The 27,895-nt window shown below is 35.0% G+C and overlaps 1 protein-coding gene across 1 annotated transcript; it reads left to right on the top strand.

The window, feature by feature from the left end:
* The first annotated feature begins 132 nt into the window (after positions 1-132).
* Positions 133-27,860, top strand: serinc3 (serine incorporator 3). Its single transcript, XM_028446906.1, has 10 exons — positions 133-163; positions 4,463-4,633; positions 5,547-5,740; positions 5,834-5,913; positions 5,983-6,120; positions 7,084-7,253; positions 7,384-7,474; positions 9,397-9,598; positions 10,571-10,810; positions 27,725-27,860. Exons 1-10 carry the CDS (start codon positions 137-139, stop codon positions 27,858-27,860), a joined length of 1,449 nt encoding a protein of 482 aa, XP_028302707.1. The 5' UTR covers positions 133-136.
* Positions 27,861-27,895: the final 35 nt, after the last annotated feature.

Below are 27,895 nucleotides of genomic sequence, written 5' to 3'. Positions count from 1 at the left end.
GTGACATGTAGTTATACCCTCTCTGTCCGCTGGGTGGCAGCACGTGTCACTGCTCATCCTCGTGCGTGCTGAAGTACTGACGCGTGTCACGAGCACGAGCACAGTTTGAAAGCTCGTGCTTCGTAACAGAGCAACGATGGGACCATTAACACTGACCAACGGGGTAAGAATTCATTTAATATTCATTTATTCACTCATGTTTGAACAGAAATATCTACATTAATACATAGTTAGAGGAAGTCATATTTATAATAACTAGCAGAATTAGAAATACTTTGTTACAGAGGCTCAAGAAATATTACAAATGACAAAGAAAATAAAGAAAAAAAAGAAAAACAAAGAAAATAAAGAAAACGTAATTAAGTAAAATACTGTTGATGAACTCAGAATTAAATACAAGGTTAATATTCTGGTCATTCCTATCAAGCAAGCGCGTTATTATTATTATTATTATTATTATTATTATTATTATTATTATTGACAAATCTTGAATGCGGTTAAATTGGCAAAAAAAAAAAAAAAAAACATGAAATATTGTGAAAAGAGATTAAAAGTAACAATATTGTGTCAACATATGTGACATTAGGTGTAAAAGTGGTAGAAAGTGTTTTTAAGTGCTGAACATGTCTGGAAAGTGGGAAAAATGTGCAGAAAAGTTATTGAAATGTGATGTAGAAGTGTCAGAAATGAGAATAATGTAGCAAAAATACATTAAAAGTAGCAAAAAGAAAAAGTGATGAAAATAGGTTAAAAATATGGTGAGTTCGGTTTAGTTACAGAAAAATGGGTAATTATGAGGAAAAATGGGCTCAAATTGTTCAGAAAATATTCTTAGTTTCTTGAAGGCATCTGGCGACGCCCTCCCAGTGTCTCACCACCCCAAGGTTGAGAATTGTTAATAATAATAATAATAATGATAATAATAATAATAATAATATTAATAATAATAATAATAATAATAATAATAATAATAATAATAATAATAATAATAATAATAATAATAATAATAACGCCTCTTAATCATTGTCACGTTTTATTGTGATGCTTTTCTTCTTCTTTTTTTTTTTGAATAAAACTTGTATTCTTTATTTAAAAGTTAACTCCATAATAGTGCCATGCAGTGAGTTTATGGTCAGTGAATCATTATTTGGGGAATGGATATGAATAAAGCTCATTAAAACTTTCTATAAAGCAAGAAAACACACACACACACACACACACACACACACACACACACACACACACACACACACACACACACACACACACACGCACACACACGTGGTTAGTCACATGCTCACTTGTGATTAAATGGATTACAGTCACTTATTTATTTGTGTCCAAAACCAGAACAAGCTCCTCATTAGCATAGCATGCTAACAGCAGGAGCTGAGATGTGAACAAATGTTTCATCATCAATCATAGATTTATATATCAGGAACAAATAAACCAACCAATCAATGATTATGTACAATATAGACCAAGGGTTCTCAACCTTGGGGTCAGGACCACAATTTGAGCCATTTCTGTTTATTTTTACCCTTTTTTCTGCAACTACACCAAACTAACCATATTTAACATATTTTCATCACTTTTTCCTGCCATATTTTTGCTCCTTTTAATGCATTTTTTCTACATTACTCCCATTTCTGACACTTCTACATCACATTTCAATGTCTTTCCAGACATGTTCAGCACTTATAAACACTTTCCACCACTTTACCACCTAATGTCACACATGTTGACCCATTATTGTCACTTTTAACCTATTTTCACCATATTTCATGATCATTTTTGCCAATTTAACCACATTCACCATTTGTCATTCCCATTATTTGCCAGTTTAAACTAAGTTGCAACTTAGGTTTTTAAGGTTTTTAAAATCCCATTTCATCACCTTTTCACCTTTTTTAGTCACTTTTAACTCATTTTATTAGTGATTAAAACCAGGATTTCCATCTTTAAGATGACTATAATAATAATAAACGTTCCTGGATAACAGTGGATATTATTCAGATGAATAAATAAATGTGGTTATCACAGATTCATAGAACAATGGACCATCATTTTACTGACTTTATGGATGGATCCCAAAAATCTCTCCCCTTTATTCCCCCTTATAGATGGTCCTGTCTCCACATGACTGTTCTTCAATGTTCATGTCTGTGTTCAACCACCTTCAGCTACAGTGGGGGTCCCCACTCTCTGAGACCTTTATTTATTTTGGGGGTCACGGGGCTGAACAGATTGAGAACCACTGGTATAAATGACATCATGAGACTAAAGTAGTTGATCTCAGATAAACTAAAGTTCTGTTTCTGTTAATGTGACACTAATGAAGTCATTTTCTCAGCTTGTTTTCATGGGTCAGATGTGGACGGAGTGGGTCAGTCATGTGTCCCTGGCTCACATCCCAACACCATCTGTCTGTGTGTGTGTGTGTGTGTGTCTAATCCTATTCATGAGCTTATCTTATCCTATCTGTCTGCTAGAGGAATTAGCGTGTAGTTTCTTCATTTCCAGCCGTGTAGACGGACACGTGAAGGTTCTGTGAATGAATGAGGGCTGATGGAGGGGGGACTGGTCCACATATTTTGGTAATGGAGCCAACGACCCTGGTAGACACACACACACACGCTGCTCTGCTATTGGCTGTTTGGGTTTCACACTTCCTTTGGTTGTGCTGTGGATGGTTGAATAGTTTAAATGTGTCAGACAGAGACGAGCAGCTTTCATCACAGCGAAGATACAAATATGTGTGATTGTTTCTGATCTGAGGGTCACATGATCAATATTTATGTGAGTATTTAGATTAATGACCAATTATTTTGTGTGTTTTTTATGGGGTTATTGACAACAGAAGTTAAGAAACAAAAAAGTGTATTTTTGGAGTCATTTTTATTGTCATTCTCTGCATTTTTGTTATTTTTTTGTGTATTTTTTTATTTATTTTTTTGCGCATTTGCGCAGTTTATTTTTATTTTGTGTATTGTTGTTCTCATTTTGTTGTTGTTTTGTGTTTTTGGAGTCAATTTTGTGTACTTTTATTATCCTTTTGTGTATTTTTTTTGTAATTTGTGAGTTTCTGGCTTTATTTTGTGTATATTTTGACCTTGATTGGTGTGTTTTTGGGTTAATTTTGTGCATTTTGTTGTTGTTTTGTGTTTTGAAGTCAATTTTGTGTACTTTAATTGACACTTAGTACATTTTTCTGTCATTTGTGTGTTTTTTGGCATTGTTTTGTAAGTATTTCTCCCTCATTTTGTGTGTTTTTATGCTCATCCTCTGCATTTTTGTTGTTTTGTGTCTTTTCTAATTTTGTTGCCATTTTGTGTATTTTTTTTGCAGTTTTGCACAATTTATTTGTTTTGCTGTGGATAGGTAAATAGTTTAAATGTGTTTTAGACAGAGATGGGCAGCTTTTATCACAGTGAGGCTATAAAAATGTGATGTGTGTATCTGATGTGATGGTCACATGATCAATATTTTAGAAAAATGACCCATCAGAGCGTTAATACAGGAAACAACAAAGGGGTTTTGTGTTGTCACTGTGTATATTTTCTTGTCACTTTTGCTGTTTTTCTGCACGTTATTGTTGTTATTTGTAAGTTTTGTGTGTTTTTGTTATGATTTTGTACTTTGTTCTTACATTTTATTTGTTTTTATTGTTGTTTTGTGTGTTCTTTTTTATTCATATCTTTTTTTTATTGTTTTTTTTTTTGTTTTTTGAGTAATTTAGTGCTTTTGTTTGCATTTTCTATGTGGTGAGGAACAACAAAGGTTATTTTGTGCATATTTTTGCATTAATTTTGTGTGTTTTTGGGTTGATTTTGTGTGTTTGGAGTCAGTATTGTGTAATTGTATTTATATTTTGTGTATTTTTGGCATTATATTGTATACATTTTCCCCTCATGTAGTGTGTTTTTGGGGTGATTGTCTACCTTTTGCTGTTGTTTTTAGGTTTTGGAGTCAATGTTGTGTACTTTTGTTTATTTTTGTGTCATTTGCTTCGTATTGTTTACATTTTTCCCGCATGTTTTGTGGTTTTGGAGTCATTTTGTGTGTTTTTGTTGTTTTGTGTGTTTTTTGCACTTTTGCACAATTTGTCATTTTGTGTATTTCTCTTCTCATTTTGTGTTCTTTTATTGTTCTTTTGTGTATTTTTCACTTATTTTGTGTGTTTCTGATGACAGTGTTCTTGTTTTGTATATTACTTCTTATTTTGTGTGTTTTTGTTGCAGTTTTGTGTCATTTATTGTCATTTTGTGTATTTCTGCTGTTGCTTTGATTTTTATTTGTTATTTTTGTACTTGTTTTGTGTTTGTTTGTTGTATTCCTGTTGTTTTCATTAACAAACATGTGGGAACGTAAAGTAAGGCTATGAGTGATGTGTCTGATGATCCTCCAGCACCAGGTCAAAGGTTAGTGTTAGTGTGACTCTGTACTTTCCCGTTCTTCACAGATCCCGTGTCTGTGCACTGTGTGCAGTGGTGCTCCGTGCCTGATGTGCAGCTGTTGTCCCAACAGTAGAAACTCCACAGTGACCAGGATCACCTATGCCTTCATCCTCCTGATGGGAACCATCATCGCCTGCATCATGTTGTCACCTGGTGTGGATCAACAGCTCAATAGGGTCAGAATAAAAGTAGAAAATAAACATTATGTAGAAAGACCTCAATAAATAGATTAGATTCAAAGTGATTACTTGATAGGTTAGGGATAAAAGAAAGCTTTGATATTTCTCAGGATTCCATCTTTCACTTGTTTTTATTTTTGCACCGTTTCTAAATTATGTTGCTTTTATCCTTTTTAAAATTCAGCTAATCGCTGTATTTTAAATTTGTATAGTGCAAAAAAACCATGTCTGAAATGTTGTTTTAAAATGTGTTTTTGCATAATTTAATAAGTACTTTTTTATGCTTACACACTTGGTTATAATATCATTTCCATGGGAAAACAAAAGCTCCATAATTTCTTTATTATTCCATGTGAGAGGCCAAGCGTGCCGCTTGATATATTTTTCATATTCATATGATGCAACAGAGCAGCCATCGGCCTAATTCTGATCAGACTCAAGGTAAAGACACACATTGATTCAGAAAACATACAAAATAACAGAAAAATATACAAAATGACAATAAAAATGCACAAAATGAACACACAATGAAAATGGGCAAAAATGACAACCCAAAAAACATGCAGAAATGGGTGAAAAATCTCAAAAATTACAACAAAAACACACAAACCCTTTGTTGTTTTCTGATTAGTCATTATTCTAATGCTGACACACATGTTGATCATGTAAACTTGTTGTTGTTTTAGGAGTAAATTTTGTGTACTTTTTTTGTCCTTTGTGTATTTTCTGTCATTTGTGTGGTTTTTGGCATTGTTTTGTGTTTTTTTTTTTCATTTTGTGTGTTTTTGGGGTCATTCTCTGCATTTTTGTTGTTGTTTGTTATGTTGGCCACATAACTACATGAAATTCATCCAGTTGAAGTTTGTTTGTTATGTTTAAAAGTCGATGTCTGTGCTGATTTTTGCTGCAGATTCCTGGTTTCTGTGAGGACGGAGCAGGATCTTCTATTCCTGGTCTGGAGGTTGAAGTTAACTGTGAGATGTTGGTGGGCTATAAAGCCGTGTACCGCGTCTGCTTTGGTATGAGCATCTGGTTCCTGGGGTTCTCTGTTCTAGTGATTAATATTAAGAACAGCAGAGACCCACGGGCTGCGATACACAACAGGTACGTTTAGCACCTCAGAAACACATTTATCAATAGAATATTCAGAATGAACTGTTCTCCTGCTTTACTGAGATCATTTCTTTTTGTTTTCAGGTTTTGGTTCTTTAAGATTGTCGTCTTGCTCGCAGTAACCGTCGCTGCGTTCTACATTCCAGATGTTCCGTTCACCTACAGTAAGAAAAAGCAGCTCTATGACGTTTGCTGGAAGGGTTTTGCTGACCTGTGCATCTCTGCTGTCTCAGTTTGGTTCGTGGTGGGTTCTGCTGGAGCTTTCTTCTTCATCGTGATCCAGCTGGTGCTGCTGGTGGACTTCGTTCACACCTGGAACGAGTCGTGGGTGCAGAACATGGAGAACGGCAGCTCCAGGAGCTGGTACGCAGGTCAGAGGCCACACATGGATTTACTTTACATTTGATTTGGAATGTATAGGGTGAAGTGTGAAAATGAAATGGGCAATATGCGGCCTAGGGGCCACATGCGGCCCTCAGCCTAATTCTGTGCATACCCCAAAAATAAGCACACAAAATGACAAAAAAAACATATTAAATCACAGAAAAATACAAAAGTAAAACAATTGACAACAGAGATACACAAAATGAACCAAAAGACAGACAAGACGTCTAAAAAATACACAAAAATAACAGAAAATTCACAAAATGTCAACAAAAATACACAAAATGACTCAAAAATACACAAAATGACTCAAAAATACATACTAATGACAACAGATATCCACAAAGATAACGCAAAAATATATAAAATGGCAACAGAAATACACAAAATTAATCAAAGGTTGCACAAATGATTAAAAATACAATAAACTAACACTTACTGAAAAATACACAAAAGGACAAAGAAATTACCCAAAATATCTAAAAAATATCTAAATTCATAACAGAAATACCAAAAATTTACCAAAAGTTGCACAAGATAACTAAAAATACACTAAACTAACAGATAAATTTACAATCAGATTTCATAAAATATATACAAAATTACAGAAAAATCCACAAAAATATTTTAAAAAAATGAACCCAAATTTACAAAATTTGAGAAATTTACTTCAAAAGCACACAAGATGACCACAAAAATAAAATAAAAGCAATGAAATAATGTGTTTAAGATAACTTTAGGTACAGCACATGACAATTATACGACTAAAGTATTACAAGACAATGTGTAGCTTCTTTTGTAGCTCAGATGTCTGTATGTTAGCGTACTTAGCTCAAATCTAGCTATGGCGGACAGACAAACTTTGTTGTTAAAGCTCATATTGGTCATTATTCTAAATTATGGCATAAATGTTGATCTATTTTGCTTCTTTTCTCTCTCTCTTTCTCTAGCGTTACTTGCTGTCACCTTGTTAAACTACATCCTGTCCTTTACGGCTGTCGGCCTGTTCTTCGTCTTCTACACCAAACCCAACGACTGCTTCATCAACAAGTTCTTCATCACTTTTAACCTGTTGTTCTGCATCGTGGCCTCAATCCTTTCTGTTCTGCCCAAGGTTCAGGTACGACTAGGAGACGCTTCATTCATGACTTATATTAGATTAAGAAACATGATCCTAACATACATGTAGACCACCAGCATGAATGGAAAGCAAAGGTCTGATGCGTGTGATTGGTCGATGCTTCTCCCAGGAGTCTCAGCCCCGTTCAGGACTTCTTCAGTCCTCCTTCATCTCCTTGTACACCATGTTTCTCACCTGGTCCGCAATGAGCAACGAGCCTGGTAAGAAGCAACGTCACCTGTTGTAGTATGCTTGTTTTTAAAGTATCTATTGGAGATAGAAAGCAAACTAACAGTAGGATAATAGAGCAGGAAATCATCTAAAGCTGCAGGAGACATTTCTTATCATAGATCTATTGATCTATGAAGCCTACACTATGGTTGTGTTGTTAATGTCATCCTAACATACTAATACTAACGTACTAATGTACTACTCATACTAACGTACTAATGTACTACTCATACTAACGTACTAATGTACTACTCATACTAACGTACTAATGTACTACTCATACTAACGTACTACTCATACTAACGTACTAATGTAGTATTCATACTATTGTACTACTCATACTAACGTACTACTCATACTAACGTACTAATGTACTACTCATACTAACGTACTATTGTACTACTCATATTAACGTACTATTGTACTACTCATACTAACGTACTAACGTACTACTCATACTAACGTACTATTGTACTACTCATACTAACGTACTAATGTACTACTCATACTAATGTACTATTGTACTACTCATACTAACGTACTACTCATACTAACGTACTACTCATACTAACGTACTAATGTAGTATTCATACTATTGTACTACTCATACTAACGTACTATTGTACTACTCATACTAACGTACTATTGTACTACTCATACTAACGTACTATTGTACTACTCATACTAATGTACTATTGTACTACTCATACTAACGTACTATTGTACTACTCATACTAAGTCTGACGTCTAAATGAGTATGTTGTGCGTTCACATTAGATAGTATGTAAAGATTGAGTATGTGAGAAATACCCAGATGTATACTATATGGGGACATTTTTTAAGTATGCACGGTGGGCACACTAGTCATACTCAACCGCCCCTTGATGCATTGTGAGTGGAACATGAAATCGTCCTGGAACCGGCTTCAAGATAAAAAACAAACATCCCTTTTTCAAAATAAAAGCATCTCTTCTTATCTTCCATTAGTTTTTTTTACACATTTGTTAATAGGGCTCTTGTTTTGAAGATAACAGGAAGTTTAGTCAGTAGCACAATGGAGGATCTCTGAAAATGTGTGAAAAGTGTGAATGAAATGTGTCTACGTGAGTTTTATGGATCAAATGAGCACATGTTGATATTCTACGTGGTCACTTTTTCACTTCAAATGAACGCTCATCATCCTCATCATACTTATAGCATATAGTAGACATTATATACTCATTGAGTTTGTAATGTGTAGTACGTTAGTGGGACATTTACAACACGGTCATAGAGTAGTCCTCATAGATCAATAAATCAAAGAAAAGAGATTGAAATCACCGCTCAAAAGTTAGTTTAGATCTCTACCGTAAACTCTCTCTTATCGACATTGTTGGAAAACTTTGGTGCATTGCATTGTGGGATGTTGAGTCCTGTAGATGCATAGAAGTGTTTTTACTTCGTTCTTTCTGTGATTTCTTGTGTTTGCCCCAAAAACACTGCCCAACACATTTCTGATGCTTTTACTGAAAGTTGGAGGAAAAAAATGTTGGATGTTTATTTTGGGATTTAAATGGAAAGATCTGAATTGTATGTGTGGTGTAATGAGGTGATATCACTGGGAACAAACTAGAACAGAAAGGGAGTCTAACCTATCACTGTCTTTGTCTCGAGAAGAAACACAAGAAATCACAGTCAGAATGAAGTAAAAACACAAATGCACCCACAATGCAATGCATCAAACTTTGAAGGGGGGACTTGTAGTGGAGATCAAAACAAACTTTAGATTTTCAACCTTTTACATCTTTTTTTCCAGAAATGTATCGATCTATTAGGCGTACACTGTCTTTATCTTATTAAAATGATGGTCTCCATCAGCTTTAAATAAACTAACTGAAAACCATCTGATCGATTATCCTCATGTTTTCCATAGATCGCACGTGTAACCCCAGTCTGCTGAGCATTTTACATCAGATTGCCGTTCCCACTCCGGCTCCTCTGGAAATGGAGAACCAGACGGCCGTGGTGATCCTTGGAACAGAGGAACCGGTTCTCACGTCTCCGTACCTGCAGTGGTGGGACGCCCAGAGCATCGTGGGCCTCATCATCTTTGTTTTGTGCATCCTTTACTCCAGGTTCATCAGCTCTAGGCCATTTAGAAACACACAAGTTCATTACAAAATAAAACAAAAATAACACAAAACAAAACAACAATAAAATGACACAAAATGAGAACAGAAATACACTAAACGATAATACATTTTGCAAAATGGCAACAAACAAACAGAAAATTAAAACAAAAACAACATAGAGGAAAACAAGAAGAACTAAAAAAACACACAAAAGGACAAAAAACATACAAAATGTGAGAAATATATATTAAAAATGACAATAAAATCACAGGCAAACCCTTTGTTTTTTTCCTGTACACAAAAATTACTACTAAAACATGAAATCATACAAAACAAAAATACACAAAATTACTTCAGAAACACACAAGATAACTACAAAACAAAACAGAAATAACAACAAAAAAAAATAACAATGAAAAATACACAAAACGACATTAGATTTTGCAAAACAGCAACGAGCATGCACAAAATGAGACGAAATATAGAAAATTACAACGAAAACACAAAATGACTCAAAAACACACAAACACTTTGTTCTGAAAATGAGAGTCAAATATACAAAATGACAACCAAAACAAAACTACAAAATATAGGACAACAAAAACAAACTAAATGCCTCCAAAAACACACGAAATTACAATAAAAAAAACATACAAAATGAGAGAAAATCATACAAAATGACAACATGAATACACAACATGACTTCAAAAACACACAAGATAACTAAAATAACAGCAAAAAAATTACACAAGACAAAACAACAATTGAAATCAACAAGATCAGAACAGAAATACACAAAACGACAACAAACATACACAAAATGAGAATAATATACAAAATAACTACAAAATTACACAAAACGGGGACAAAAACATCATTAAAAAGAGGAGGAAAACACACAAAGAGACATAAAAACGTGTTATATTTTTATTTGCTAATTCACCATTTTTTCCTCATACTTTGTGTCGTCCACAGCATTCGCTCCTCTAACACCACTCAGGTGAACAAGTTGACCATGGGGTCCAAAGACATCCTGGCTGAAACAGGCATCTCTGAGGGTTCAGAGGTGTGGGGCGGAGGCCGGAGCAGGAGGAGGAGAGGGGGGCGTGTAGAGGACAATGAGAGCGACATGGTCCAGTACAGCTACTCATTCTTTCACTTCCTGTTGTTCCTGGCTTCACTTTATATCATGATGACTCTCACCAACTGGTACAGGTTAGCTCCTCCCCCTTCTTTATGTCACAGTCCATTAGAACCAATGATCCATGATTATTATTTAACAGTAGAACCCAAATGGTTATGGTCAGTTACATTTTTATGCCCTACCTCCAATTTTAGGTGTTTTTCACATTTTTTATGCCTTACTGTATTTTCACTGAGTTTAAGTGTGCTCATCATATTTGAACTCTTATTTTTTAGGGTCTTATGATAGCCTTATCATTTTTATGCCTTCCTATAAAAGGGTTTCCGATGATGTCACAAATTTCCCACAATTACGTAGTCCGCCATCTTGTGTGGCAGCTTTCATTGTTTACATCTTTACATTTTTGTTCCCCGAAGTTTTCAAAATGACGTCAAAACCGGATAAAAATAGCCAAAAGATACAACAACAAAAAAAAACCTAAATGATGTGAATATCTAATGTAGCCAATCCTATATAAAGATATGGGCAAAATGGATAAATTGTGATGATTATGTGGTCTCTTTGTCTGAAGTCAGTGTATTATTGACAAGATATTATGATTCTTATTAAACTAGTCAACAAGGTGAATATGGTAATTGATAAAGTCTCAAGCTATATTGAATTTGTTGACCTGTTTAATTTTTTATTTTAGACATCTTGAGGCAACAGATAATTAGGATTGAAGAAAAACATGTATTTCCTGTAAATACAAAAATTCAGGGTTTATGATCATTTTGACTGTTATAGAAAGAAACAGATTCAAATAGAGATCTGTGCTTTAACTTGGGGGCAGAGGCATTTTGGGGGGCGGGTCAGGACATAGCGACGTGTGTGTGTGGATCTTTGACAAGCCAACAGGATTGTTTTTGCTGGAATATTGTTTTTCACCTGATCAATATGAGGCTTCAAAGGTAAGATGACGTATTACTGTACTTTCTAATTGGTCTGACAGAAGTATTGATAACTTTGGCTGTGGTTGTTGGATCGTTAAATGGTTTATATGGCTTCAATCACAATACACGGCTAAAATCGGTGACTTGAGTTACCTGCTGAGGTTACAGTGACACACAAGATGGCGACGCATGCAGGGGATCATTGGAGTGGAAACCCATCTATAGCCTTACCTCCAGTTTTGGGTGTTTTTCACATATTTCTCATTTTAATGTCTTACTCCATTTTTATCCTAGTTTAAGTGTCCCTCCCGTAGGCCCACCACCCGCAGGAGGGATCATATGAGGCCGGTGCAATGTGGATCGGGCAGTCGTCCAGGGCGGGGGTCTTGACGATCTGATCCCCGGCTACAGAAGCTAGCGTTATGGACGTGGAATGTCACCTCTCTGGCGGGGAAGGAGCCTGAGCTTGTGTGCGAGGTGGAGAAGTTCGGACTAGATATAGTCAGTCTCACCTCGACACATAACATGGGCTCTGGAACCAGCCTTCTCGACAGGGGTTGGACTCTCTTCTACTCTGGAGTCGCCAATGGTGAGAGGCGCCGGGCCGGGGTGGCTGTACTTCTTGCCCCCCGACTTAGTGCCTGTACGTTGGAGTTTACCCCGGTAGACGAGAGGGTAGCCTCCCTCTGCCTTCGGGTGGGGGGACGGATCATGACTGTTGTATGTGCCTATGGGCCAAACAGCAACTCGGAGTATCCACCCTTCTTGGATTCCTTAGAGGGAGTACTGAAGAGTGCTCCTTCTGGGGATTCCCTCGTTCTGCTGTGGGACTTCAACGCTCACGTTGGCAGCGACAGTGAGACCTGGAGGGGCGTGATTGGGAGGAACGGCCCCCTTGATCGGAACCCGAGCGGTGTTTTGTTGTTGGACTTCTGTGCTCGTCACAGATTGTCCATAACAAACACCATGTTCAAGCATAAGGGTGTCCATATGTGCACTTGGCACCAGGACACCCTAGGCCGCAGTTCGATGATCGACTTCGTAGTCGTGTCATCGGACTTGCGGCCGCATGTCTTGGACACTTGGTTAAAGAGAGGGGCGGAGCTGTCAACTGATCACCACTTGGTGGTGAGTTGGCTCCGATGGCGGGGGAGAATGCCGGTTAGACCTGGCAGACCCAAACGTATAGTGAGGGTCTGCTGGGAACGCCTGGCAGAGTCTCCCGTCAGAAGGAGCTTCAACTCCCACCTCCGGGAAAACTTCAACCATGTCTCGGAGGAGGCGGGGGACATTGAGTTCGAGTGGACCATGTTCCGTGCCTCTGTTGCTGAGGCGGCTGATCGGTGCTGTGGCCGCAAGGTAGTTGGTGCCTGTCGTGGCGGCAATACCCGAACCCGTTGGTGGACACCGGGGGTGAGGGATGCCGTCAAGCTGAAGAAGGAGTCCTACCGGGCCTTTTTGGCCTGTGGGACTCCGGAGGCAGCAGACAGGTACCGAAGGGCAAAGCGAAGTGCAGCCACGGCGGTCGCCGAGGCAAAAGCCCGGACATGGGAGGAGTTTGGTAAGGCCATGGAGAACGACTTCCGGACGGCTTCGAAGAGATTCTGGACCACTATCCGGCATCTCAGGAGGGGGAAGCAGTGCACCGTCAACACTATGTATGGTGCGGATGGTGCGCTGCTGACCTCGACTCGAGACGTTGTGGATCGGTGGGGGGAATACTTCGAAGACCTCCTCAATCCCACCGACACGCCTTCCAATCAGGAAGCAGGGCCCAGGGACCCGAGAGTGGGCTCTCCTAACTCTGGGGCTGAGGTTGCCGAGGTGGTTAAAAAGCTCCTCGGTGGCAGGGCTCCGGGGGTGGATGAGATCCGCCCGGAGTTCCTCAAGGCCCTGGATGTTGTGGGGCTGTCATGGCTGACACGACTCTGCAACATCGTGTGGACACGGGGGCAGTGCCTCTGGATTGGCAGACCGGGGTGGTGGTCCCCCTTTTTAAGAAGGGGGGCCGGAGGGTGTGTTCCAATTATAGAGGGATCACACTCCTCAGCCTCCCCGGCAAGGTCTATTTAGGGGTACTGGAGAGGAGGGTCCGCCGGATAGTTGAACCTTGGATTCAGGAGGACCAGCTCTACACCCTCAACAGGGTCCTTGAGGGGTCATGGGAATTTGCCCAACCAGTCCACATGTGTTTAGTGGACCTGGAAAAGGCATTTGACCGTGTCCCTCGGGGATTCCTGTGGGGGGTCCTCCGGGAGTATGGGGTATCGAACCTCCTGATAGGAGCTGTTCGTTCCCTGTATGACCGGAGTCAGAGTCTGGTCCGCATTGCCGGCAGTAAGTCGAAATCGTTTCCGGTGAGGGTTGGACTCCGCCAGGGCTGCCCTTTGTCACCGATTCTGTTCATAACTTTTATGGACTGAATTTCTAGGCGCAGTCAGGGCGTTGAGGGGGTCCGGTTTGGGGGCCTCAGTATTGCATCACTGCTTTTTGCAGATGATGTGGTCCTGTTGGCTCCAACATACCGTGACCTTCAACTCTCACTGGATCGGTTCGCAGCCGAGTGTGAAGCGGCCGGAATGAGAATCAGCACCTCCAAATCCGAGTCCATGGTTCTCGACCGGAAAAAGGTGGAGTGCCTTCTCCGGGTTGGAGATGAGGTTCTGCCCCAGGTGGAGGAGTTCAAGTACCTCTGGGTCTTGTTCACGAGTGAGGGAAGGATGGAGCGAGAGATCGACAGGCGGATTGGTGCGGCGTCTGCAGTGATGCGGAGTCTGCACCAGTCCGTCATTGTAAAGAGGGAGCTGAGCCAAATGAGGTGGCTCGGGCACCTAATTAGGATGCCCCCTGAACGCCTCCCTAGTGAGGCGTTCGCTGCACGTCCCTCCGGAAGGAGGCCCCGGCTGGTCTGGGAACTTCTCGGGGTCCCCCCGGAAGAGCTGGAGGACGTGGCCGGGGAGAGGGAAGTCTGGGCCTCCCTACTGAGGATGCTGCCCCCACGACCCGGAAACGGCTAAGCGGGAGAAGATGGATGGATGGATGGATATCATATTTAAACTAGTTTTAGGGTCATATGATAGCCTTATCTCATTAAATAAAAGTCCAATTATTTTCCATTTTAATGTCTTACTGCATTTTTGTCCTAGTTTAAGTGTGCTCATCATATTTGAACTATTTTTCTTATGATAGCCTTTTTTTTCTGAAAAAAAATCCATACTTTTTCCATTTTTATGCCTCACTGCTTACCTTTGGTTTTGGGTGTCTTTACCATTTTAATGCCTTAATGCATTTTTATACTACTTTAAGTGTCCTTATAATATTTGAACTAGTTTTTAGTGTATTTTTATTGCCTTACGTCAGAAAAAAAATCCAAACTTTTTCCATTTTTATACCTTACCGCCTGAGCTAACCTCAGAGGAGTATGAGCAAAAGGGAGCGACTTTGATACTGCTTTGTCCCACTGACCAAAGTTACATACTTAAAATACGCTAAGAAAACAGTAAGGCACAAAAAATTACGTAAATAAAAAATCACCCAAAATCAGAAGTAAAAATATCGTAAAGCATATTTTTCAAAAATTCAAAAAATCTAAATTTAGTTAATGTCACAACAAATTATGAAAATAAAAAAATCACCCAAAATCGGAGGTAAGGCATAATTTACAAAAATTAAATAAAAACAATAAATTTAAAAAAATCAGTCAAGACCATAATTAGACCCTAAAAACTACTGCAAATATAATGAACATACTTAAAAAAGGCTTAGAATGCAGTAAGGCACAAAAAAAAAAAAAACGAAAAGCAAAAATCACCCAAAATCGAAGGTAAGACTTTAGTAAGGCATATTTTTCAAAAATGTCAAAAAGAAAAAATTGAGTTAAGACCATAATTAGACCTGAAAAACTTCAGCAAATATAATGCACATACTTGAACAGGGTTCAATGCTTTAGTGAGTCATATTTTACAAAATTTGAAAAAAAAAATTTGAGGTAAGACCATCATTTGACCTTTAAAACTACTGCAAATATAATGCACATATTTAAAATAGGCTTATGCTGTAAGGCACAAAAAATTTTAAAAAAAATCAGTCAAGACCATAATTAGACCTGAAAAACTTCAGCAAATATAATGCACATACTTGAACATGGTTATGTAAGCATTAAGGCACAATCAATCAATCAATCAATCAATCTTTATTTGTATAGCGTCAAATCATAACCAATGGTATCTCAAGGCACTTTACAGTAGAGCAGTCTTAGGGACGGACTCTTCATTTTATGGATACACACATATGCATATATACGTATATACACATACATATGTATCCCACACCCAACATGAATTCATCATGGCGGCAAGGAAAACCTTCTGTTAAGCAGCAGGAACCTTGTGTGGATCCCATTCCTATGATGAACAGCCATCCACATTATGCTGTGTTGGGTGTGTGCAGAGGAAAGGGTGGAGACAAATTACAAAAATCAAAAATCACTCAAAATCGGAGGTAAGGCTTTAGTAGTGTTGTGTTCAAGACCACACTATCCGAGACCAAGACTTGCCCGAGACCAGCATGCACCGAGACCAAGACAAGACCAAGACTTTCGGGAGCCGAGACCGAGTCAAGACCAAGACCGAGACAAACCGAGACCAAGACCAAGACCAAGACCATAAACATTTTTTTTTTCAATTTAAAAAAATAAATAAATAAATAAAATTATGGCAAGGTTCAACAGTTAAATAACATCTCTCTTTAATTTTAGTTTATTTTAAATACATTTGACGGACAAAAAAAAAGGTACCTGCAAAAAATTAACTAAAATATTAAAACTACTACTGCTACTGATACATTCACAATTATTCTACATATTTGAAAACAAGATTTTTATGTCAGCTGAATGTACAGCAAGTGTTTAAAAGCATTTCTGCCAAGAAATAATGATTCTTTATTCTGATTCTTTGAGTTGTGCAGGTCAACAGGTCACAGATTTCACAAGATAAAATTTTAGTTTGAAAAAGCCTTTACACAGGTTATTTTTATTAATTCATTTAGTTGATATAGTTTAATTTGGTTGCTGTAATATAACTGGATATTCAATTCACAAAGATTTCCAACTGTAACTGTAAAAGTGAAACTTTCTGAAATAAAACTAAAAACAAGTTGTCAGCAGTGTAAAAATCATAGAGCTACAGGTAGATGTGAAACTAAATAAAACAAACTCAAACCCTGGAAAAGTCATGTAACAAATTAATCAATAGTTATTATATATATATATATATATATATATATATAAAATTATTATTATTCTGGATACAGTGGAAACAGAAACTATAAAAAATAATTATATTTTGAACCTGTTTATATTGTGGGGAACATATTATATACATAAATGTAATTGGAGTCTAAAGTCACAAAAAAACCACCACTTTAAAAATATTTAATATTATTTGAGTGCAACTCTGCGGCGATGACGCGCTGGTGACGACATAATCCAAGATGGCGGCGGCCCGGACTACAGCCGATATTATGTAATAAAGCCTTAAAAGACATGGATATAATGAAAAGAGTGGATGGACAGATGCATAAACATGCAGACTTTCACACGGACACACACGGACTTATTAAACACACACGGACTTATTAAACACACACGGACCTCAGTAAACACGGTAAACAGAACAGACCACCGCTCGGCTGGCACTAGGACCCAGAAGCAGAGTAAGTGCGTCCCCTATCCAGCCTTCACAGGCTGTAATATCATCAGTTTATCATTTTACCAGTTATTAGAGCTACTGTCTTTACCAGGGAGATAATTTTTATTACTGATGATTGTTTTCAGGAGTTTTACTGGGATTTTTACCGGTGATTAGTTCATATCTCCCTTGCGCTCCGCGGTCCAAACTGACACCGTAGCCACACACGTATGAGTGTCACACACGTCACTCAGTCACATTAAGGAAGGTTGTGGTCATTATACAGGGTGGATTAAATAATGAATAGAGGATTGTTTTATCCCGTTCTTCTCCGTGTTATTATCACATTATAAAAAAGTTTAAAAATAGCAGGAATTAGTGCTGGTCTCGAACGGTCTTGACGGAAAATCCCGAGTCCAAGACAAGACCGAGTCAAAATGCTTCAGAGTCCGAGACGAGACCAAGACCTTTAAAATTTGGTCTCGAGACCGGTCTCGAGACCAAGACCGGTCTTGACCACCACAACACTAGGCTTTAGTAAGGTATATTTTTCAAAATTTTCAAAAAGTAAAAATTGAATTTTTCAAAAAAAAAAAATTAAAAAAATAATCAGTCAAACCATAATTAGACCTAAAAAACTTCTGAAAATATAATGAACATACTTGAACAGGGTTAAGTAAGCCTTAAGGCACAAAAAATGATGAAAATCAAAAATCACTCAAAATCGGAGGAAAGGCTTTTGTAAGGCATAATTTACAAAATTTGAAAAAAAAAAAAAAAAAAATTGAGGTAAGACCATAATTTGACCCTAAAAACTACTGCAAATATAATGCACATATTTAAAATAGTCTTAGAATGCTGTAAGGCACAAAAAATTATGAAAATAAAAAATAAACCAAAATCGGAGGTAAGGCTTTAGTAAGGCATAATTTACAAAATTTGAAAAAAAAAAAAAAACATTTTAAGTAAGACCATCATTAGACCCTAAAAACTACTGCAAATATAATGCACATACTTAAACAGGGCTAAGAAAGCAGTAAGGTACAAAAAATGACAAAAAACTAAAATCACCCAAAATCAAAAGTAAGGCTATAGCAAGGCATATTTTTTCAAAAATTTCCAAAAAAAAAAATTTAGTTAAGACCATCATTAGACCCTAAAAACTACTGCAAATATAATGCACATACTTAGACAGGACTAAGAAAGCAGTAAATTACAAAAAATGACAAAAAACTAAAATCACCCAAAATCAAAAGTAAGGCTATAGCAAGGCATATTTTTTCAAAAATTTCCCAAATTTTTTTTTTTTTGTTACGACCATCATTAGACCCTAAAAACTACTGCAAATATAATGCACATACTTAGACAGGACTAAGAAAGCAGTAAATTACAAAAAATGACAAAAAACTAAAATCACCCAAAATCAAAAGTAAGGCTATAGCAAGGCATATTTTTTCAAAATTTAAAAAAAAAAAAAAAAAAAAAAAAAATTGATTTAGGACCATCATTAGACCCTTAAAAACTACTGCAAATATAATGCACATACTTAAACAGGGCGAAAAAAGCAGTAAGACAAAAAATGACAAAAAAACTAAAATCACCCAAAATCAAAAGTAAGGCTATAGCAAGGCATATTTTTTCAAAAATTTCCAAAAAAAAAAATTGAGTTAAGACCATCATTAGACCCTAAAACTACTGCAAATATAATGCACATACTTAGACAGGGCTAAGAAAGCAGTAAGGCACAAAAAATGTCAAAAAACTAAAATCACCCAAAAGGCATATTTTTTTAAAAATTTCCAAAAAAAAAAAATTGAGTTAAGACCATCATTAGACCCTAAAACCTACTGCAAATATAATGCACATACTTAGACAGGGCGAAGAAAGCAGTAAGGCACAAAAAATGACAAAAAACTAAAATCACCCAAAATCAAAAGTAAGGCTATAGCAAGGCATATTTTTTCAAAAATTTCCAAAAAAAAAAATTTAGTTAGGACCATCATTAGACCCTTAAAACTACTGCAAATATAATGCACATACTTAAAATAGGCTTAGAATGCAGTAAGGTACAAAAAAAAAAAAAAAACGAAAAGCAAAAATCACCCAAAATCGAAGGTAAGGCTTTAATGAGGCATTTTTTTCAAAAATATCAGAAAGAAAAAATTGAGTTTAGACCATAATTTGACCCTAAAAACTACTGCAAATATAATGCACATATTTAAAATAGTCTTAGAATGCAGTAGGGCACAAAAAATTATGAAAACTAAAAATAAACCAAAATCGGAGGTAAGGCTTTAGTAAGGCATAATTTACAAAATTTGAAAAAAATGAATAAATAATTGAGGTAAGACCATCATTAGACCCTAAAAACTACTGCAAATATAATGCACATACTTAAACAGGGCTAAGAAAGCAGTAAGGTACAAAAAATGACAAAAAACTAAAATCACCCAAAATCAAAAGTAAGGCTATAGCAAGGCATATTTTTTCAAAAATTTCCAAAAAAAAAAATTTAGTTAAGACCATCATTAGACCCTAAAAACTACTGCAAATATAATGCACATACTTAGACAGGACTAAGAAAGCAGTAAATTACAAAAAATGACAAAAAACTAAAATCACCCAAAATCAAAAGTAAGGCTATAGCAAGGCATTTTTTTTCAAAATTTAAAAAAAAAAAAAAAAAAAAATTGATTTAGGACCATCATTAGACCCTTAAAAACTACTGCAAATATAATGCACATACTTAGACAGGGCTAAGAAAGCAGTAAGGTACAAAAAATGACAAAAAACTAAAATCACCCAAAATCAAAAGTAAGGCTATAGCAAGGCATATTTTTTCAAAAATTTCCAAAAAAAAAAATTGAGTTAAGACCATCATTAGACCCTAAAAACTACTGCAAATATAATGCACATACTTAGACAGGGCGAAAAAAGCAGTAAGACAAAAAATGACAAAAAAACTAAAATCACCCAAAATCAAAAGTAAGGCTATAGCAAGGCATATTTTTTCAAAAATTTCAACAAAAAAAAAATTGAGTTAAGACCATCATTAGACCCTAAAAACTACTGCAAATATAATGCACATACTTAGACAGGGCTAAGAAAGCAGTAAGGTACAAAAAATGACAAAAAACTAAAATCACCCAAAATCAAAAGTAAGGCTATAGCAAGGCATATTTTTTCAAAAATTTCCAAAAAAAAAAATTGAGTTAAGACCATCATTAGACCCTAAAAACTACTGCAAATATAATGCACATACTTAGACAGGGCTAAGAAAGCAGTAAGGTACAAAAAATGTCAAAAAACTAAAATCACCCAAAAGGCATATTTTTTTAAAAATTTCCAAAAAAAAAAAATTGAGTTAAGACCATCATTAGACCCTAAAACCTACTGCAAATATAATGCACATACTTAGACAGGGCGAAGAAAGCAGTAAGGCACAAAAAATGACAAAAAACTAAAATCACCCAAAATCAAAAGTAAGGCTATAGCAAGGCATTTTTTTTCAAAATTTAAAAAAAAAAAAAAAAAAAATTGATTTAGGACCATCATTAGACCCTAAAAACTACTGCAAATATAATGCACATACTTAGACAGGGCGAAGAAAGCAGTAAGGCACAAAAAATGACAAAAAACTAAAATCACCCAAAATCAAAAGTAAGGCTATAGCAAGGCATATTTTTTCAAAAATTTCCAAAAAAAAAAATTTAGTTAGGACCATCATTAGACCCTTAAAACTACTGCAAATATAATGCACATACTTAAAATAGGCTTAGAATGCAGTAAGGTACAAAAAAAAAAAAAAAACGAAAAGCAAAAATCACCCAAAATCGAAGGTAAGGCTTTAATGAGGCATTTTTTTCAAAAATATCAGAAAGAAAAAATTGAGTTTAGACCATAATTTGACCCTAAAAACTACTGCAAATATAATGCACATATTTAAAATAGTCTTAGAATGCAGTAGGGCACAAAAAATTATGAAAATAAAAAATAAACCAAAATCAGAGGTAAGGCTTTAGTAAGGCATAATTTACAAAATTTGAAAAAAAAAAAAAAAAATTGAGTAAGACCATCATTAGACCCTAAAAACTACTGCAAATATAATGCACATACTTAAACAGGGCTAAGAAAGCAGTAAGGTACAAAAAATGACAAAAAACTAAAATCACCCAAAATCAAAAGTAAGGCTATAGCAAGGCATATTTTTTCAAAAATTTCCAAAAAAAAAAATTTAGTTAAGACCATCATTAGACCCTAAAAACTACTGCAAATATAATGCACATACTTAGACAGGACTAAGAAAGCAGTAAATTACAAAAAATGACAAAAAACTAAAATCACCCAAAATCAAAAGTAAGGCTATAGCAAGGCATATTTTTTCAAAATTTAAAAAAAAAAAAAAAAAAAATTTGATTTAGGACCATCATTAGACCCTTAAAAACTACTGCAAATATAATGCACATACTTAGACAGGGCTAAGAAAGCAGTAAGGTACAAAAAATGACAAAAAACTAAAATCACCCAAAATCAAAAGTAAGGCTATAACAAGGCATATTTTTTCAAAAATTTCCAAAAAAAAAAATTGAGTTAGGACCATCATTAGACCCTAAAAACTACTGCAAATATAATGCACATACTTAGACAGGGCGAAGAAAGCAGTAAGACAAAAAATGACAAAAAAAACTAAAATCACCCAAAATCAAAAGTAAGGCTATAGCAAGGCATATTTTTTCAAAAATTTCAACAAAAAAAAAATTGAGTTAAGACCATCATTAGACCCTAAAAACTACTGCAAATATAATGCACATACTTAGACAGGGCTAAGAAAGCAGTAAGGTACAAAAAATGACAAAAAACTAAAATCAAAAGTAAGGCTATAGAAAGGCATATTTTTTCAAAAATTTCCAAAAAAAAAAATTTAGTTAAGACCATCATTAGACCCTAAAACCTACTGCAAACATAATGCACATACTTAGACAGGGCTAAGAAAGCAGTAAGACAAAAAATGTAAAAAAAAACTAAAATCACCCAAAATCAAAAGTAAGGCTATAGAAAGGCATATTTTTTCAAAAATTTCAACAAAAAAAAAAAATTGAGTTAAGACCATCATTAGACCCTAAAACCTACTGCAAATATAATGCACATACTTAGACAGGGCGAAGAAAGCAGTAAGGCACAAAAAATGACAAAAAACTAAAATCACCCAAAATCAAAAGTAAGGCTATAGCAAGGCATATTTTTTCAAAATTTAAAAAAAAAAAAAAAAAAATTGATTTAGGACCATCATTAGACCCTAAAAACTACTGCAAATATAATGCACATACTTAAACAGGGCTAAGAAAGCAGTAATACAAAAAATGACAAAAAACTAAAATCACCCAAAATCAAAAGTAAGGCTATAGCAAGGCATATTTTTTCAAAAATTTCCAAAAAAAAAAAAATGTAGTTAAGACCATCATTAGACCCTAAAAACTACTGCAAATATAATGCACATACTTAAACAGGGCTAAGAAAGCAGTAAGGTACAAAAAATGACAAAAAAACTAAAATCACCCAAAATCAAAAGTAAGGCTATATATAGCAAGGCATATTTTTTCAAAAATTTCAACAAAAAAAAAATTTAGTTAAGACCATCATTAGACCCTAAAAACTACTGCAAATATAATGCACATACTTAAACAGGGCTAAGAAAGCAGTAAGGTACAAAAAATGACAAAAAACTAAAATCACCCAAAATCAAAAGTAAGGCTATAACAAGGCATATTTTTTCAAAAATTTCCAAAAAAAAAAATTTAGTTAAGACCATCATTAGACCCTAAAACCTACTGCAAACATAATGCACATACTTAGACAGGGCTAAGAAAGCAGTAAGACAAAAAATGTAAAAAAAAACTAAAATCACCCAAAATCAAAAGTAAGGCTATAGAAAGGCATATTTTTTCAAAAATTTCAACAAAAAAAAAAAATTGAGTTAAGACCATCATTAGACCCTAAAAACTACTGCAAATATAATGCACATACTTAAAATAGGCTTAGAATGCAGTAAGGCACAAAAAGATGACAAAAAAAAAAAATAAATCACCAAAAATCGGAGGTAAGACTTTAGTAAGGCATAATTTACAAAATTTGAAAAAAATAAATAAATAAATAACTGAGGTAAGACCATCATTAGACCCTAAAAACTACTGCAAATATAATGCACAAACCTAAAACAGGCTTAGTAACTTGGAGGTTTTGAACCCCCACTCACTTGTGGACATTGATCACTGCCACCACAGGCTCAACCACTACACTATTAGTACTGATGTAGACTTGTGCTCCTGGTAGATTTGACTTTTACGGTATTTAAGTTGAAAAATGTTTTTGATAGAAAGTGCTGACTCATGCTGTTTCTAATAGAGGAACAGCATTTGAACTCTGGTTTTACTGTGCCAGAGTCACAGTGTGACACACAACACTAAAGCTCACCTTATGGCTAGCACTTCTCATAGCGTATTTGACTTTTAATTTAAAGCATGAAACTATAAAACTGTGTTTGAAGGTTTGTTGCTGAGTCAGCAATCAGGGATTGAACCACAATCCTTTCTGATGAATGACTATATATTGTAACTAATGTTTAACCACCACACTATGTGTTTATGTTACCTGCTGGCAAGTGCCGCACGGGGTGTTTGACTTTCACATTAGTGAATATTAGCTGAAATTTCAGCAGTTCATACAGTGAGTATTGAACCCATGCTCTGCTGTTAGTTCTAACAGGACGAGATAAACTCACTGACAACAATGATTTGTGGTATTTATGATTCAAAAACAGTTTCCTGGCCTCTAGGTTTAGTAAAAAATGATCAGATATGATAAGTTGACTCAGTTTTCACATGTTTATTTAGAAAAGATCATTTTCACATTTTGCCTTACTGCAGTTACCTCCAATTTTAAGTGTTTGTCTTATTTTCATTATTTTATAATCCTTAATACAGTCTCAAACAGATTTAAGTGTATTCATCATATTTACACTAGGTTTCCTTCAATTGCTTTATCTAAAAACAAAGAAAAAAAATCATCTTTTATTTGGGTGAAAAACACCCAAAGCCTCACATTTGGGGCATTTTTCATATTTTTCATGCCTTACTACATTTACATCCCAGTTTAAGTGTCCTTATCATATTTATATTAGTTTGTAGGGTCTTTTGATAGCCTTACCTTAGAAAAAAAATTCAATTTTTTTTCCATTGTTATGCCTTACTGTAGCCAGGACAACGAGAGGGACATGGTCCAGTACACTTCCTGGCTTCACTTTATATCATGATGACTCTCAGTTTAAGTGTGCTCATCATAGTTAAACTAGTTTTAGGGTCTTATGATAGCCTTATCTTAGTATGTCTTACTATATATAACTTTACCTCTAAAATGTGGGTGTTTTTCACATTTTTTCATGCCTTACTGCATTTTTATCTCAGTTTAAGTGTGTTCATCATATTTAAACTAGTTTTAAGGGTCTCATGATAGCCTTATCTAAAAAAAAAAAAAAAAATCCTAATTTTTTTTTTCAATTTTATGCCTTACTATATAGTCTTACCTCCAAAATGTGGGTGTTTTTCACATTCATCATGCCTTACTGTATTTTCACCCCAGTTGTTTAAGTGCCCTTATCATATTTGAACTAGTTTTAAGGGTCTTATGATAGCCTTATCTGCAAAAAAAATTTCCATTTTTTTTTTTTCTTTCCATTTTTATGCCTTACTATAGCCTCACCTCTGAAATGTGAGTGTTTTTCAAATTTTTCATGCCTTACTACATTTTCACCCTAGTTTAAGTGTGATTATTATATTTTAAATAGTCTTTAGGGCCTTATTGCAGACATTTTTTTTTCCAATTTTATGCCTTACTATAGCTTCACCTCTGATTTTGAGTGTTTTTCACATTTTGTTTTTTTTTGTTCTAATTTTGTGCATTTTTGGAGCCATTTTGTTTATATTTCTTTCTCTTAATTTGTATGTTTTTATGCCTTTTTGTGTTTGTTGTCATTTTGTGTGTTGTGTTAGACTAAATATATATTTTATTTTGTATACACACAGTTCTGATGCAGACTAAATATATATTTTATTTTGTATACACACAGTTCTGATGCAGACTAAATATATATTTTATTTTGTATACACACAGTCCTGATGCAGACTAAATATATATTTTATTTTGTATACACACAGTCCTGATGCAGACTAAATATATATTTTATTTTGTATACACACAGTCCTGATGCAGACTAAATATGTATTTTATTTTGTATACACAGTCCTGATGCAGACTAAATATATATTTTATTTTGTATACACACAGTCCTGATGCAGACTAAATATATATTTTATTTTGTATACACACAGTCCTGATGCAGACTAAATATGTATTTTATTTTGTATACACAGTTCTGATGCAGACTAAATATATATTTTATTTTGTATACACAGTCCTGATGCAGACTAAATATGTATTTTATTTTGTATACACAGTCCTGATGCAGACTAAATATGTATTTTATTTTGTATACACAGTCCTGATGCAGACTAAATATGTATTTTATTTTGTATACACAGTCCTGATGCAGACTAAATATATATTTTATTTTGTATACACACAGTCCTGATGCAGACTATATATGTATTTTATTTTGTATACACACAGTCCTGATGCAGACTAAATATGTATTTTATTTTGTATACACAGTCCTGATGCAGACTAAATATGTATTTTATTTTGTATACACAGTCCTGATGCAGACTAAATATATATTTTATTTTGTATACACAGTCCTGATGCAGACTAAATATATATTTTATTTTGTATACACAGTCCTGATGCAGACTAAATATATATTTTATTTTGTATACACAGTCCTGATGCAGACTAAATATGTATTTTATTTTGTATACACAGTCCTGATGCAGACTAAATATGTATTTTATTTTGTATACACAGTCCTGATGCAGACTAAATATGTATTTTATTTTGTATACACAGTCCTGATGCAGACTAAATATATATTTTATTTTGTATACACACAGTCCTGATGCAGACTATATATGTATTTTATTTTGTATACACACAGTCCTGATGCAGACTAAATATGTATTTTATTTTGTATACACAGTCCTGATGCAGACTAAATATGTATTTTATTTTGTATACACAGTCCTGATGCAGACTAAATATATATTTTATTTTGTATACACACAGTCCTGATGCAGACTATATATGTATTTTATTTTGTATACACACAGTCCTGATGCAGACTAAATATGTATTTTATTTTGTATACACAGTCCTGATGCAGACTAAATATGTATTTTATTTTGTATACACAGTCCTGATGCAGACTAAATATATATTTTATTTTGTACACACAGTCCTGATGCAGACTAAATATATATTTTATTTTGTACACACAGTCCTGATGCAGACTAAATATATATTTTATTTTGTATACACAGTCCTGATGCAGACTAAATATATATTTTATTTTGTATACACAGTCCTGATGCAGACTAAATATGTATTTTATTTTGTATACACAGTCCTGATGCAGACTAAATATGTATTTTATTTTGTATACACAGTCCTGATGCAGACTAAATATGTATTTTATTTTGTATACACAGTCCTGATGCAGACTAAATATATATTTTATTTTGTATACACACAGTCCTGATGCAGACTATATATGTATTTTATTTTGTATACACACAGTCCTGATGCAGACTAAATATGTATTTTATTTTGTATACACAGTCCTGATGCAGACTAAATATGTATTTTATTTTGTATACACAGTCCTGATGCAGACTAAATATATATTTTATTTTGTATACACAGTCCTGATGCAGACTAAATATATATTTTATTTTGTATACACACAGTCCTGATGCAGACTAAATATATATTTTATTTTGTATACACAGTCCTGATGCAGACTAAATATGTATTTTATTTTGTATACACAGTCCTGATGCAGACTAAATATGTATTTTATTTTGTATACACAGTCCTGATGCAGACTAAATATGTATTTTATTTTGTATACAGTCCTGATGCAGACTAAATATGTATTTTATTTTGTATACAGTCCTGATGCAGACTAAATATGTATTTTATTTTGTATACAGTCCTGATGCAGACTAAATATGTATTTTATTTTGTATACACAGTCCTGATGCAGACTAAATATGTATTTTATTTTGTATACAGTCCTGATGCAGACTAAATATGTATTTTATTTTGTATACAGTCCTGATGCAGACTAAATATGTATTTTATTTTGTATACAGTCCTGATGCAGACTAAATATGTATTTTATTTTGTAAACACACAGTCCTGATGCAGACTACACAGTGACCAGTAAGTGGCCTGCTGTGTGGGTGAAGATCACTTCCAGCTGGTTGTGTTTGACGCTCTACGTTTGGACTCTGGTGGCACCGATGATCCTCACCCATCGAGACTTCAGCTGACCAGCTATAGGCTCCTCCCCCTTCTCAACACGTTG

Source organism: Gouania willdenowi, chromosome 5, assembly GCF_900634775.1.
Source record: "Gouania willdenowi chromosome 5, fGouWil2.1, whole genome shotgun sequence".
Lineage (NCBI taxonomy): Eukaryota > Metazoa > Chordata > Actinopteri > Blenniiformes > Gobiesocidae > Gouania > Gouania willdenowi.
This window is presented reverse-complemented; position numbering and strand designations above follow the sequence as displayed.